This window comes from Hyaena hyaena, unplaced genomic scaffold (genome assembly GCF_003009895.1).
Source record: "Hyaena hyaena isolate Hyena2069 unplaced genomic scaffold, ASM300989v1 scaffold_432, whole genome shotgun sequence".
In the NCBI taxonomy this organism is placed as follows: Eukaryota; Metazoa; Chordata; class Mammalia; order Carnivora; family Hyaenidae; genus Hyaena; species Hyaena hyaena.
Window position 1 is genome coordinate 365,741 of NW_024081063.1, and position 16,826 is coordinate 382,566.

Here is a 16,826-nt window from a genome sequence, read left to right on the forward strand (position 1 = left end):
CTTCTAGAGACTAGGAACTGGAATTCTATTGACATGACTTCTCCCCGCTGCATTTGTAAATAAACTCCTTTATTGCTATTTGGTATCAAGTGGATAAGAAGAGAAATCCACGGAACCTATTACTATAATTCTCTATCTTAGGTTTCAAAGGAGGTCAATGAAATGACAGTGAAAATGCCACATCAGTGTTTCATAAATGGACAGTTCACAGATGCTGACGATGGAAAGACCTATGATACTATCAACCCAACAGATGGATCTGTGAGTAATTACTTAGTATGTGCAGTGACCACTGGTCATGAATTTTTTTTATACAAGGACTTTATTTTATTTATTTTTTATTTTTTAACTTTTTTTTTCTTTTAATTTCTGAGAGAGAGACAGTGTGAGCAGGGGAGGGTCAGAAAAAGAGGGAGACACAGAATCTGAAACAGGCTCCAGGCTCTGAGCTAGCTGTCAGCACAGAGTCCGACGCGAGGCTCGAACCCATGAACTGTGAGATCATGACCTGAGCCAAAGTTGGCCGCCCAACCGACTGAGCCATGCAGGCGCCCCCATGAAGTTTTAATTTATAGATTAAAACCTGGTAGTCTTAAGAAGTTACTTTATTCTATCACTTTGCCTCTGAGCGCTTACTATAAATAAATGTACTCCGTGTATTTCTTTCAACTATTCAGTTCTAATACTGGTTGCTAACCATAATCACCTATTTTATAGAATGAAAATTTATGATTATTTTGGACAGATAGCTATACCTATATGTATCAGAGGCACAGCTTCACATAAAGCTCTGTGCAGAAAAGAATTTTCAGACTTGGCAAGCTCATGGCAAGAAATTCAACTTCCCCAAGGCACTAGAAGAAACAGATATATTCTTCCTAAATGTATCTTTCCATAGTGTCATGTGACATGAGAAGTCCCAAATTTCAAGCTTACAATCTCCATTTTAAAATTTTTCTTTGCTGTCTTACTGAACGTATTGATTTTCCATCATAAATTCTTTGGGTTTTACAAAAAAATTTCCCTGTTTTCCCTATTAATATAATACTAATTTCAAGAAGCATATTTATATGTCTTTATATAAATAACCTATAACCTAGTTATGCTTATCTTGAAACAGATAATATGCAAAGTATCCTATGCTTCTTTGGTGGATGTTGATAAAGCAGTAGCAGCTGCAAAAGATGCCTTTGAAAATGGCGAATGGGGAAGAATGAATGCAAGAGAAAGAGGAAGATTGATGTACAGGTGTGTTTTTTTTTTAAAAACACAGATCTGCTGCCTTTGGATATTGGCTAACATTGCTAAGATTTTAAAAATTTCCCCAAAATAGTCTAGTATGCACCCATTATATATCTTCTGTTATTTATATCCTATAAAGTTACATATATGTGAGTTCCTGATTTTTATATTATTGCTTGGAGGAGTCATGGTTCCAGTAGGAAAACAAATTCAATTAAAAATGATTTACAAAGATGTAGGCAAGGTCAAGGGATAATGAAGTACCTAGGCAGGGGCAGCAGCAGGGGAAAGCTGTTACTACTCCAAGATAGGACAGTGGAAGGGGCTCCTGGTGCAATGTGGCAAGATCCGTGGCTGTCAAAGACCACACTGCAGTGATTTGGGGGCAGCTGCTGAGCCATCTGTGGGGGAGCTGGGGAATGCAATGCCCAATCACCTTCTCCTCTGGGGGTGCTGTCCACTGGCCTCTCAGTAGTCAAGCCCGGGGACAGAGCACGGGAGCCAGGTGATGTAGTCTATAAAGGTCACAGAGCAGTAGGGAGAATAGACATAGAAGAGCAAATGGGAAATACGCAGCACTTTGTTGTTTTCAATGACAAATTTTAACTCAGCCTGACCTGTAGGGAGGAAGAATGAGGAAGAAAAATAATAAGAAAGTATTATAAATACGATTATAAATATAATACTATTATAAATACTATTTAAAAATACTAGAAAGTATTATAAATTGGTAACCAAGTATGCCAAGATGAATTAGATGCAAACATAAATTCCCTTTTCTACTTACCTACAGCCAAATAGCTGACCTTGGTCAAAATATCCCTTATAGCAGGATCAGGAAGAAACATTGAGGGGAGGGCGATTTCGAGCCCAACTTTAGAACGGTCCAAAAGGAACAACACAAAAACCACTGAGGGATGGAAAGAAAACAAATGGTGAAGGGAACACAGGATCGACTATATCAGAGTCACGAGACAATCCTATACTTATCTCCCTATAGAAACTAGACACCTACCAGAAACCTGTTGTAGTGTCTGTAATTCATCCCGGGTATTTCTATCTTGTCTCTTCAGTTAGCGTTGGAAGCATTTCTATACCAGCAAGAAAGCCTCGTGTTCATGGATTCTCATGGGTTGTACTCTCTAACATCTCCTTGCATATTCGTGAACTAGTCACATTCCCACTGTTTTCTGTCATTGATCTCCTCCTCTTACCGGGGCTCAACCACTGTTCTGTTTCTTATACATCGATGAGGCCAATGGTACAGGCTTCCCACACCCTCTGCTGCTTTTCTTGTAATTCCTGAAACAAATTATTTATGAAATGATTTGTTTAATGTCTTCCCTGCTGGACCGTATTCTCTGTGAGGACAAAGACCTGGTCCTGTGTGTTCACCTCTGAATTCTCAGCCCTCAGGATGGTACCTTATAGATAATAGGTGCTCAGTCCATATTCATTGAATGAGCTCCTTTCACTGACCATACAGACTTGCAGACCTGCTGGAAGAGAACCAGGAGGAGCTGGCCACCATCGAAGCCCTTGATTCAGGGGCTGTCTATACCCTGGCTCTGAAGACTCACATTGGAATGTCTGTGCAAACATTCAGATATTTTGCTGGCTGGTGTGACAAAATTCAGGTGAGCACAAATGTTCTTTGACTCCACAGAGATCATTTCAAAAGGAAAAGGGCTGAACATTCAATAGTTTGTAAAGACACTGCTTTACGGGCTTCTCTTGGGTTTTCTTGTCTCCTCCTTGTAACAATCACCTGTGGTAGGTAGATAGCTATTGTCCCTTGTTACAGGTAAGGAAACAGAGGCTTGAGGACAGCAAATGACTGACGTAAGGTCACATTGTGAGTAAACCATAGAGCTAGAATTTGAACTCAAGATTTTCTGAACTAAAGTCTCATGACGTGTTTTGTACTTTACTATAATATCTCTTACAGGCACCTGGTAGTCTGGACATCTAGGGTGTCATGGAGAGATTGAGAACTCAAATGCCTACAAAAGCCAGAGAGCTAACATACATTGTCTAAGTAGGCTGGGTGTAAGGAAAATCGTTTTCTGAGACATGGGTACAATAAATATTTCCTTTCTCTATTTATCATAAGAAAGTAAATAGCACATGTATGATGAGAAGTGGGCAGCTGCACTTGACCCCAGCACCGGGGGTATGAAGGGTAAAGGTAAGGCTCATGCCACAGAGCAGTGTGCGTGCTGCTCATAGGCTCATGACAACCACTGCAGCACTAGCTGGGCACAAGAAGGAGGAAGTGGGGAAGGGATAGGAAGATAAAAGAGCTTACAAAGCATTCCCAACCTCCCTTGCACTTATGTCTCCTATTGGCCTTCTCTATCTGCTAAGAAGACTGGAAAACAGTATTTTATTTGGGTGAGTTGCTGTGACCATTATTAACATAGAGTAAGAGAGACCTGGGTCCAAGTGTCAGATTTGCACGTACCAGCTAATGTTGTTCAAGTTATTTGCTCTCTCTAAGCCTTCCCTTCCTCATCTGTAATATGGTCACAATAATACATACCCTGCAGGTCAGGCAGTGAGGCTTGGAAACAAGTTTGCAACAGACTAGGACTTGAGCATAAATGTAGACTTTATTATTTTCCAATGACAAAGTCATACAGATGTTAAGTATTTCATAGTGGAGATTCAGGTCCATACTTTATCCTTTATTATCAAATCCGAAGAGCTCTAAAACCTGACATGCCTGGGTGGCTCAGTCAATTAAGCATCTGACTCTTGATTTTGGCTCAGGTCATGATCTCACGGTTGTGGGTTGGAGCCCTGCATTGGGCTCTGTGCTGACAGTGCGGCGCCTGCTTGGGATTCTCTGTCTCCCTCTCTCTCTGCCCCCTCCCCCGCCACACACACTCTCAAAATAAATAGATAAACTTAAAAAAAAATACTTGAAACCTAACCATTAATTGGCTTGAGTGGCTCAAACTCATTTGTTGCCAAAAGCTGACCTGAACCAACATGACTCTATTTGTAATTTATATTTATCTCACTTAGAGGAAATATTCATATGCTTCATTAAATAAATATTCTAATTTTCATGTGTTTGATTATGGGGAGCTAGCTGCTCCAGCCCCTACTGGGAGTCATAAATAATATGACATAAGGTACATGCATAATATAAAAGGTTGAACTGTATAGTTCTGTAGTTCAAATAATTGAACTATAGTTCAAATATTTCTGAATAGCTCTACAGTTCAAATAATTCTCAATCCCAAAACACACTTGGCCCCAAGGATTTTGGATGAGAGATGGTCACCTGTAATTAGTAACAGCAATACTATCATGGGTGGCAAACAAATGAATCACTTTAGTTGAAAACTGTTGTGAGTTAGTTGGGATTAAGTTGGGCTGCACGTAACAGATATTCAAGTATGAACCTCACTTTTACCTCATTTTCAAGGGGCACACAGGCAAGTAGTCAGGGCTAGTATATGACACGTAGGCTCCTTCTCTCTCTCTCTACCAGACCTACTAAGGTACCATATAACCTGCACCCTTAAGGTAGTCTCATGGTCTCACAGTAACCACTGCAGTATCGGACATTTCAGTGACAATCTGAGCAGGAAGAAGGGGGGCGGGTAGGTAAAAGAGCCTGTGTCAGAGCTGAGCCAGCCTACTGTAAAGAGCATTCCCCTTCCAATGCCTGGTGCTTACATCTTCCATTGACCATCCCTGTCTGCCCTAGAAACTGGAAAATAGTATTTTATCTGGGCACATGGCTATCACCATTATTTTAGTTGTTTTTTTTTTTTTTTTAATGTTTAGGGGCACCTAGGTGGCTCAGTTGGTTAAGCGTCCGACTTCAGCTCAGGTCATGATCTCACTGCTCCTGAGTTGGAGCCCTGCATCAGGCTCTGACTGGAGCCTGCTTCAGATTCTGTGACTCCCTCGTTCTGCACCTCCCCCACTCCCGGTTCACACTCTCTCTCTCTCTCTCTCAAAAATAAACATTACAAAAAATTGGAGATAAATAACATTAAGAAATTTAATGTTTATTTTTGAGAAAGAGAGACAGAGTGTGAGTGGGGGAGGAGCAGAGAGAGGGAAAGGGAGACACAGAATCCAAGGCAGGCTCCAGGCTCTGGCTGTCAGCACAGAGCCTGACGCGGGGCTCGAACTAATGAACTGTGAAATCATGACCTGAGCCAAAGTCAGATGCTTAACTGACTGAGCCACCCAGGTGCCCCTCACCATTATTTTCTTTAAATAAAGTTGGGGCGCCTTGCTGGCTCAGTTGGTTAAGTGTCCAACTTTGGCTCAGGTCATGATCTCACAGTTTGTGGGTTCGAGCCCTGCGTTAGGCTCTGTGCTAACAGCTAGCTCAGGGCCTGGAGCTTGTTTCAGATTCTGTATCTCCCTCTCTCTCTGACTCTCCCCTGATCCCACTGTCTCTATCTCTCAGAAATAAAATAAAAGCATTAAAACAATTTTTTAAAATAAAGCTTATTTATTTCTGAGAGACAGAGCACGCAAGCGGGGTAGAAGCAGAAGGAGAGACAGAGGAAGGGAATTCCAAGCAGACTCTGCACTGTCAGTGCAGAGCCCAATGCAAGGCTCGAACTCACAAACCATATCACCATTATTAATATAAGGACAGAGGTAAGAACGGCTATTGGGTACACAATTAATATTCTCTGCCATGGCAAGAAGTTGGGAATGGAGGTAACTAAATTAGAACTATGTTTAATAGGTAGGTAGGTAGGTAGGTAGATAGATAGATAGAATTATGTTTATTCTCCTGTGTCTTACATTCTCTCCAGAAAGAAATACCAGCTCCTTGAGGCATAGGAGCACATGTACCCCAATGTTCATAGCAGCACTCTCCACAATAGCTAAAACATGGAAAGAGCCTACGTGTCCATCAACAGACGAATGGATCAAGAAGATGTGGTTTATCTATACCATGGAATACTACATGGCAATGAGAAAGAATGAAATCTGGCCATGTGTAGCAACATGGATGGACCTTGAGGGTGTTATGCTGAGCGAAATAAGTCAGGCAGAGAAGGACAAATATCATATGTTTGCACGTATAGGAGGATTAGGAGGAACTTGACGGAGGAACAAGGGGGAGAAGAAGGGCGGAAATGGTGGGGGAAAGGGAGAGAGGCAAACCATGAGAGACTCTTGAATGCTGACAAAAACTGAGGACTGATGGATGTGGGGGGGAGGAGGGATGGGCATGGAGGAGGGCACTTTGGGGATGAGCACTGAGTGTTATGTAGAAACTAATTTGACAATAAACTATTTGTAAAAAAAAAAAAAAAAAAGAAATACCAGCTCCTTTTTCTGGTATGAATATATTTCTTATATATTATATATTCTTATAAATTGAACACTGCCTTTTTATACCAGCTAAGAAAAAGTAATAATGGTGGGCAGAAAGTGGATTCCTTGCGATTGGATTTACCCATTTCAATTAGTGAAATAAGTATCAACCTTCGTTTTTCCTCTTTAGGGTTCTACCATTCCAATCAGCCAGGCCCGTCCAAATCGCAATCTGACCTTCACCAAGAAGGAGCCTCTTGGGTGAGACAAGGAAGCGCGCGGGTGACTGGGGCGAGTTGTGTCGGTTGGAGACAACTAAAGATGTCATCTTTCTGCCTCGGCAGGGTCTGTGCCATTATCATCCCCTGGAATTACCCACTGATGATGCTGGCGTGGAAGAGTGCCGCGTGTCTGGCAGCAGGCAACACCTTAGTGCTCAAGCCGGCGCAGGTGAGATGCGAAGAGCCAGGGCTGAAGCTCATTCTCTCCTATTTACTTGAAAACAGAGATACGTGTTTATAAACATGATGTCTTCCAACAAAAATGAGATTGTATATCGTAACATCTTCAAAGGCATCATGGATGGGCATCTTTTCATATTAGGTAAATCTTCATTTTTCTTAAAGTTTATTTATTTTGAGAGAGACAGAGACAGGGTGAGTGGGGGAGGGGCAAGGAGAGGGTGTGTGTGTGTGTGTGTGTGTGTGTGTGAGAGAGAGAGAGAGAGAGAGAGAGAGAGAATGAGAGAATCCCAAGCAGGCTCTGCGGTGTCAGTGCAGAGCCTGATGCAGGGCTTGAACCCACAAAACTGCAAGATCATGACCTGAGCTGAAACCAAGAGCCGCACACAACTAACTGAGCCTCTCAGATGCCCTAAATTTTCATTTTTAATGGCTGCCTAATGTACCCCATGGATACCCCACGATTTAAAATTTCCATGACAAGGGAAGCAAGCATAGGGTTACTTGGTGAAATCCATTGAATTTCTATGAGCGAATCTAATTCTTGCCAAATTCCAAATGCCCAATGATTAGAGAATTATTTAGAGTAACTATAAGACATCAAAAGAAAAAGTATTAGGGGCGCCTGGGTGGCTTAGTCGGTTAAGCGTCCGACTTTCACTTGGGTCATGATCTCGCGGCTCGTGGGTTCGAGCCCCGCGTCGGGCTCTGTGCTGACTGCCAGCTCAGAGCCTGGAGCCTGTTTCAGAGTCTGTCACTTCCTCTCTCTCTGACCCTCCCCTGCTCACGCTGTCTCTCTCTCTCTCCTAGAAATAAATAAAACATTTAAAAAAAAAAAAAAAGGAAAAAGTATTATATAGGGATTCAAATTTTAGTTACTAAAAATATTGTAAAGATTTGGAAGATGAAGGAAAGGGATGCAAAAGGATATACCTAATTGTAGCAACTGTAAGGATATGTATATTGGATAACAAAAAATGATAAAAAATAATAATTCAAACGATAGAGTTCTTTAAAAAATCTTTTAATGCTACAGTAGCTTTTCAGGGGAAAGAATATGGTAGCCAATTTAATACCTGGCTGAGCACTGAGTATGTAAAAGTGACCAGGAGTTGACATTCTGAGGTGCATAAGTCACAGAGAAAACTTGATCGTTATTCTAGAAGGATTTACAGCTCATTATATATCGGCTCTCCTTTTATTTCTTCTTCTAGAACTTAAGAAATTAGTTTCATTTGGCATTACTACTTAGTCATAGTGACCACAGCCATCTTGGTTTGCTTGTTAGAAACAATTTCATTTCATTCTTAAAAAATGTTTATTTATTGGGGCACCTGGGTGGTTCAGTCCATTAAGCATCTGATTCACATCATGATCTCATGGTTTGTGGGTTCGAGCCCCACGTTGGGCTCTGTGCTGACAGCTCGGAGCCTGGAGCCTGGTTTGGATTCTGTGTCTCCCTCCTTCTCTCTCTCTCTGCCCTTTCCCCACTCACACTCTGTCTTTTTCTCACTCAAAAATGGATAATAAAACACTAAAAATTTTTTTAATTAAACATATTTTAACATGTTTATTTATTTTTTTAATGTTTGTTTATTTTTGAGAGAGAGGGAGAGTGTGTGTGGGAGGGGCAGAGAGAGAGGGAGACAGAGGATCCAAAGCAGGCTCTGCGCCAACAGCACAGAGCCCAATACAGGGCTTGAACTTACAAACTGTGAGATCATGACCCAAGCTAAAGTTAGATGCTTAACCTACTGAGCCACTCATGTACCCTTACTTATTTGTTTTAGAGAGAGAAAGAGAGAGAGAGAGAGACAGAGAGAGAGAGAGAGAGGCAGAGAGAATCCCAAGCTGGCTATCAGTGCAGAGTCTGTGGCAAGGCTCCAACTCACGATCTCGTGAGATCATGACCTGAGCCAAAATCAAGAGTCAGATGCTTAACTGACTGAGCCACCCAGGCACCCCTGCCCTTTGGGTATTATAAACTGTGCTACAGTTATCACCATTGTAAATATGGCATCATGCACATGTGCAAGTATATTTAAAGGTTATGTTTCTGAGAGCCGAATCACTCACAGACACATGTATTTGTGTGATAGACATGACAAATGCTTCCGCAGAAATGGGACCAATTCTCCAGCATGCTACAGGAGTGCCATGTCCCCAGGTAGCATGACTCATTGAACAGCAGGAAGCTCGCAGAGTGGAGAGAGGCAGATAACCTAGCCTGGGGGGCTCAATCCTGGCCACGCATTAGAACCACCTGAAGTTCTCATTTTCAAATACTGCTGCCTGGGCCCCCTTGACAGAGTTGCTGATATACTTGGTCTAGTTTGGAGCCAAGGAACTAGTATTGCTTGAAAGCTTCACATTTATTTCTAAGATACGATCAGCATTGAAAATCACTAAATGGTATCCTATGAGAGTGCTAAGTAGTGAAGAATTTCAATATTGTATATAATGTTCAAAAATTATGAACATTCATTGAGGGCATGCTAATTGTCAGGCATCTGTAAGACAAAGATGCACAAAGTTTCTATTCCCATGGAAATTACAGTCTGACTCCATCTACAACTTAAAACTGACAGTTTATGGGTGCCTGGGTGGCTCAGTTGGTTAAGCGTCCAACTCGATTTCAGCTCAGGTCGTGATCTCACGGTTTGTGGGATTGAGCCCCACATTGGGTTCTGCGCTCTCGGCACAGAGCCTGCTTGGGATTCTCTCTTTCCCTCTCTCTCTCAAAAATAAATACATTAAAAAAAAAACTTTAAAAAAACCTGACAGTTTAATGACTGATGATAATTTTAATCTTTTTTAATGTTTATTATTTTTGAGAGAGAGACAGAGTGTGAGTGGAGGAGGAGCAGAGAGAAAGGGAGACAGAGAATCTGAAGCAGGCTTCAGGCTCTGAGCTGTCATCACAGAGCCTGGCATGGGGCACAAACCCACAAACTGTGAGATCATGGCCTGAGCCAAAGTCAGACGCTCAACCAACTGAGCCACCCAGGCACCCCAATGATAATTTTAATCTTGTAAATAAAACACCCAAAGCTATTGTTGTTCTGTTGTAGATGTCTTTTTATTTCTATTTTTTAAGTTTGCTTATTTATTCTGAGAGAGAGAGGGAGGGGTAGAGAGAGGGAGAGAGAGAGAGAGAGAGAGAGAGAGAGAGAATCCCAAGCAGGTTCCACACTGGCAGCTCAGAGCCTAGTGCAGAGCTTGAATTCATGAACCGTAAGATCATGACCCAAGCTGAAACCAAGAGTCAGATACTTAACTGACTGAGCCACCCAGGCACCCTGATATCTTTTTATTTTATTGTATACTATCACATAATGACAGTATGAAACCATTTCCAGTATTAAGGCCTTGTGTGAATGTCAAGAGGAGTGAATCAGGTGGCCCTTTCCCTTGAACCCGAAAGGAAGGTACAGATTCCTGTGGCCTGGACTGGTCCAGGTCTAACAGATTACAACCACTTTATTAATGTAATAAGAGCATTAGCAACGACCTACTCTTGCCCAGAACACTGCTAGATGCTTTCCTATATATCATTTAAATCAATAGTCCTGCTGGGAGAACTGAGCAGCCAAATGGAAGCAAGCCAATAGAAATGAAAAGGGAAGAGATAAAGACAAAACCATTTGTTTTATTTATTAATGGTATAAAAATCTTTTTGTTCTTCCTTAAAAAGAACTACCATTAATCCAGGGTCCTTAGTTTTTAAATGTCTTTCTAATCGTGATTTCATGCAAAGTCATAATAATATACCCTTTGGGCTAGGATCATCTTAAACTGGAGTATATGTAAATCTACCGTTTTGGATATCTTCTTGATGATTTCAAATATTTGAGGCCAATTTCTCATTGAGTTTAATGAGATCGCCAGTCTTTAAACCTCACCAGATTACTGCAGTGGACGTGTTGCTAGAAGGAAAGTGTTAGCCCTGCCTTTTGCTTGTTGTTTGCCTGTTGCCTTGGTAGTATTATTTATTATTTGTTATGCAGTTTCTTTTTTAGCCACTTGTTTTATGAACGTTGGGTTAGCTACAGTAATAATATATAACAGTATATAGTCTGTGAATCCATGTAACCAGGCCTATAAACTTCAACATGTGGCAATATTCTGAAAGCAAATGAGCAAATGGGGAAATCACTGTCATTCCCTTGGCCTTGTGAATTCCCATTCTTTCTTGGACACACCTTTATGACGCATGACCTTCTGGCCTTCATTCAGACAGAGTGAGAGTATCATTATCCAGCCATATAATAAATGTTAGTTGTGTTTGACTTGCTGCATATCTTTGTCTGTTAGAATATGTAAATAGAAGCTCTACTGTTCTCTTTTCACACCTCCACGAATCTTCCTGCACACTCCATTCATTGGGACTACACTAACGAGGCCTAGTCAGCATTGGTTTTTAAGAGAGTGGAAATAATGACTTTCATTTTGCTCCTGAGTTATGCATTGCTGTAATCGATGTTAAAAGTGAGGATCTATTATGCCATCTTTGTGTAAAAAATGAGGGAAAGTAAGAAGATACGTATCCGTTCATTTGAACAAGAGAAACATAGGAAGGAGACACCGTAGACTAAAGAAGTTGATTATCTACAGGCTATCAGGAGACTGGCTGGAAGAGATAGAGGGAAGGGGAGCAGGGAATGACACTTCTCTGACTGTCCCTCTTGTATATTCCTCACTTTTGGAAGCATATTTCCCATAGTCCACTGTGACAACAAACAAGCCAAGAAAGAAAAGAAATATAATCAACCCAGATGGGGCAAAACCACTAAAATTGAATACAAATAAAAACAAACACATTAAGCCATATTTCAATGGCATATTTCAATCCCCTCATGGTCCCATTGAGGGGAGTGAGGAAACATTAATCCAAGTACCTTTTGAGAGACATTTGGACTATGTGCCCTCAGTCGAAGGGCAAAATCACTGTAAATAAGTATAGAACTCTAGTTAGTAGGCTTCTTTTTCATAGGGACATAGCTTAATAATTCTCAAATTGTTTTCTGTACATTTAAGGATTGAGCAAATCTGTAAATGTTTTGTGACTGTTGGAAGCCATGTGTCTCAGTGTTGGAGAAGAGAGTTACATACATGAAAAGGCGAAAAGATTGAATGAACCCTGAGATTTTGGATGGAGGTATTCACAAACTCATGAGTTTTAATATATATTTAGATAGAGAGATGAAGAAATGGATATAGGTATATGTGGGGATAGATGATGGGTAGGAAGATAGATACAGACATACAGACAGATAGATACAGACATATGTATGTATGAGTGAACATATAGCTGTTCTGTCTCCCGAGAAGACCTAGAAGCAACAACACCTCTATAGTGTCCAGATCTTGGCTTCTAAAATTCTGAAGTATTTTTACTCACAGCCCTTTTGACACCAAATGTGTGGGGTTTTTCTTCCCCCCGTACCAACCTATTCTTTAACTCTCTGGACACCAGCTGGGTGTTCCACAATTCAAGTCAGTTCTGACACTAGCTACCTGGAGCTTTAGCACAGTCCCCACAGGTGAAGGGCTCAGTCAGTCTCACTAGACTGCCTCCACTTCAGACGGCAGGTGTGAACCCTGGGCCTCCTGTACTTCTGACCAGCTGGTTTCCATGACACCCTCCTCAGGTGTGATTTGCTTCAATGGCTTACGGAATTCAGGAAGACACTTTATTTACTGTGACTCTAATATAAAGGATAAAAATCAACAGTCAGATGAAAAGGTTGAGGTCTGGAAGGATCATGAGCACAGGAGCTCAGGCTGTGGAGTTCAGGTGTACCAGTCTCCCATCACATAGATGCGTTTGCCAGCCTAGAAGCTCTCTTGGTGACTGAACTAAATAGCAAGCCCCACCTACCTCCCCAAGGTCAGGATGAAACTTCCAATGGTTTAATCATGGCTTGGTCCTTCTGGTGACCAGACTCCATCCTAAAACTACCAAAGGGTCCCCAGCTACCAGTCATGTCATAAATATACAAAAGACACTGTTCATACCAGAGATTCCAAGGGTTTTAGAAACTGTGTGCCAGGAACCAGAGACAGAGACCCAATAAATATTTCCCATTATATCATAATTTTTAAATACTATTATTCACTGAAAGAAATCTGGGCTTCTTGAAGAAATGGCTGAAACAGGGAAAATACAATGTGCTTGGAACATCTTATTGAGTCAAAGCATGAAAACGTTCAAAGAATGATAGGGACATGTTAGAAAGACACAACAGGGGAGCCTGGGCAGCTCAGTGGGTTAAGCATCTGACTCTTGATTTCCAACCAGGTCATGATCTCATGGTTCATGAGATCGAGCCCCCATTGGGCTCTGCAGTGACAGCACAGAGCCTGCTGGGATTCTTTCTCTCCTTCTCTCTCTGCCCCTCTCCCTCTCCCACTCTCTCTCTCTCTCTTAAAATAAATCAATTAATTTAAAAAAAAAAAAAAAGAAAGATACAACAGCTATCCTAAAGGGGTTTCTATCAGCCAAATCTGGAACGATTTGAACATCAAAAGAAATAACAATAGTAAAACACTGTAGCTTATTGAATAAAGTTAGAATCTATGAATGTACATGGATTAATTAATTAACTGCAGAGAAGGGAAAGCTCTTAAAGTGGAAAGCCAACCAATGCATGTGGAAGGAATGATAGAAAATCACCATCTGGCAGCCATCCTTTTAATAACTGATCCAGGAAGGAATCATCAGTGTGTTCTAAAACTAGTGGATGGGAGCTGGAGGAGTAAATGGATACTTAAAGAGTCTTGAAATCTCTTCCTACAAAATGTTTATTAACTATAAAGTATAAATGACTAACTCACAGTGATGAAACCGGGCAGACCCCCTTTACCAAATGATTAAAATTAACATTTCTAATATTGGGGCTATTTGATAGCGCGTGTCCCCAGAGATGGTGCCCTGAGAACTCAGCATCACTCCTGTGATGTTCTTGCCAAAGTTCCTGCACTTGAACAAGTGCACAACCTGAATCGAATCATGAGGAAACAGCAGACAGAGCCAGATGAAGGGGCATTGTCCAAAATAACTAGCCTGCGCTTATAAAAAATGTCAGTGAAATGAAATATAAAAGAAAACTCAGAAACTCTCCCAGATTAAAGGAGACTACAGACATGGAAAGCCCATGAATGATCTAGGATTTCCTTTTTCTATAACGCGCATTACTGGGACAATTGGTGAAAACTGAATAAGGTGGGTGAATAAGGGTTTCTAAGGAGATGTTCATTTCCTGATTTTGTGCTGTGGTTATGTAAAAGAGCTCTTTGTTTCTGGAAATGCACACAAAAGTATTTACAGGTAAAAGGGCATATCTATGTCTCGTTTCTGGAAATGCACACAAAAGTATTTACAGGTAAAAGGGCATATCTATGTCTCGCTCTTCCACAGTTCAGAGAAAAATAAAGAGAAAAAGAAGATAAGGCAAATGTAGTATGTTAACATTTGAGACATCTGGGTGATGGATATATAGGAACTCTTTTTACTGTTTTTGCAACTTCGCTGTAAGTCTGAAATTATGTCAAAATAAAAGAAAAACTAAAACGACCAGAAAGAAGAAGCAGGATACTATTCTAAAGGACCAGACAGGGTCTGGAGAAGGTAACTGTGGTCTGCCTCCGCTCAGGTCACGCCCTTGACTGCTTTGAAGTTTGCTGAGCTCTCCGTTAAAGCAGGCTTTCCAAAGGGGGTAATCAACATTATCCCAGGCTCAGGTAAGCCATCAGAGGACCCACTTGGCTGTAACTAATGAATAGTACAAGAGTAGCTAAGCAGCTATTTTCCCCCTGGAGTCTTGTCTTGACTTATAACTACAGTATATTAAAGCTACATATAGTTTACCAAATAATTAACATAAAGGTAAATATATTTACCATGTGCTAACAATCTTAAAATAGAAATATAATGGTGGGTGAGTAGGGTGGGAGGAGCAGAAATTGAACAACACGGTAAAACTACCATAAGGTGGCCTGTTTCAATTTTTAAAAATTACCTTGGAAGAGGAAAAAAACAAGACTTACCCACCTTTTGGGGGGCTGATAATTGCATGAAGGACATGATGTAGATTTTTTCAGTTTATAATTAATATAGAAAACGTAAAACTAAGAAAGCTTAGAAGTCTACTTCAATGAATTCGAAGTCACTCTTACCATAAGAACTTGAATGATGTTTTAATTCATGTTTTCTTCCCTAATTCTACAGGTGGCATAGCCGGGCAGCGCCTTTCTGAACATCCTGATATCCGGAAACTTGGTTTCACTGGGTCCACTGCTATTGGCAAACAGATCATGAAGAGGTATTGGTTTTAGTGTGTTGATTTGCTGCAGATCCTAGTAAACCAGGTTTTCGTTTGGCTTTTTTGGTTTTTTTTTTTAGATAGAATGCATTTGGAGGGGGCCACCTGGGTGGCACAATCAGTTAAGCATCTGACTCTTGATCTCAGCTCAGGTCATGATCTCACAGTTCGTGAGTTCAAACCATGCATCGGGCTCTTGTGCTGATGGTGCAGAGCCTGCCTGGGATTCTGTTTCTTCTTCTCTCTGCCCCTCTCTCACTTGTGTGCGCTCTCTCTCTCTCTCTCTGTCTCAAAAGTAAATAAATAAACTTAATAAAAAGAGAATACATTTGGAGGGAGAAAACCCACATCAGATTTAGAAGAGAAATCTACTTACCACTGCAGGATATTGAGATATTTTCATATAATAAAATACTTCCCAAAGCATAAAGCCCATAGTCAAAACTAGAGCCATATTGGAATTCTACACCCTACTGGTAGCTATGACAATACGGAACAAAAAATTCTGTATACAAAAGCTGTGGACCTAATTGGTTTCGGAGCATAAGTAAGAAACTGAAGTGATGTAAATGGCAAATATGGATTATTTATAAAATGAATTCCTAAAAAGCAGTAACGTTTGTTTTTTAAAAAATTGCAGACAATCTAAATGTCCAAAATAAGGCATGGTTAAGGTATGTCAGTATAGGGACACCTGGCTGGCTCAGTCGGTTAAGCATGTATTCTTGATTTTAGCTCAGGTATGATCCCTGAGTTGTGGGATTGAGCCCCGTGCTGGGCTCTGAGCTGAACATGGAGCCTGCTTGGGATTCCCTCTCTCCCCCGGCCCTCTCCTCTGCTTGTGCTCTCTCTCTCTCACAAAAAAAAAAAAAAAAAATTGAGTCAGTGTAATGGAGTGCTGTGCAATCATGTTCATGGAGAATTTTTAATAATATTGAAAAATGTTGTTAAAAGGTAAATAGAAAGCAAAATAAAGTATGAAACTGTATATATGGCATGATTGTACCCCTGTTAAATAGGGCAACGTCTATGGTTGGACACAAACTGGAAATAAATATATCAAAATGGTAAAAATATGGATGCTGAGACATGGAATGGAATTTTCTTATTTGTTTCCTTCTTTGTGAGTTTTTGGGGGTATTTTTTAATGTTTTAAGTAGCAATACTTTTGCCAGTAAGGGGAAATAAATAATATACTTCTAAAAATTGATCCTTTGTTTCCCTAATGCTTCAGGAATCTGGGTAGAGATTAAATTCCTTGTCAGGCCTTTATATAATCATATTTCTTAAAGGATCTAAATTTATCCATGAGGATCTCTAATTACTACATCACAGAATTATAAAGACTTTTTATTATGGAAAATTTCTAATATGTACGAAGCACACAGAATAGTGGAATGAACTCCCATGTGCTCAGCACCAGGGTTCAACAGTTACCATCATTCTACCGTTCGTGTCTTGTCTTTAAACAAGTTTCTTAATATTTCTGAGGCTC

At 40.7% G+C, this 16,826-nt stretch overlaps 1 protein-coding gene across 2 annotated transcripts in view; it reads left to right on the forward strand.

Annotated features, from left to right (window-relative positions):
- The window catches only part of ALDH1L2 (aldehyde dehydrogenase 1 family member L2), a 61,206-nt gene that overhangs the window by 32,626 nt on the left and 11,754 nt on the right, over positions 1–16,826 (forward strand). Inside the window, exons 11-17 of one of the 2 annotated variants that reach the window (XM_039252883.1) lie at positions 142–261; positions 1,121–1,248; positions 2,729–2,879; positions 6,737–6,807; positions 6,891–6,996; positions 14,663–14,750; positions 15,238–15,331. In XM_039252883.1, coding sequence (XP_039108814.1) covers positions 142–261; positions 1,121–1,248; positions 2,729–2,879; positions 6,737–6,807; positions 6,891–6,996; positions 14,663–14,750; positions 15,238–15,331 — 758 coding nt within the window. The remainder of the gene's footprint in view (positions 1–141; positions 262–1,120; positions 1,249–2,728; positions 2,880–6,736; positions 6,808–6,890; positions 6,997–14,662; positions 14,751–15,237; positions 15,332–16,826) is intronic. The other variant, XM_039252884.1, reaches the window with a different exon arrangement.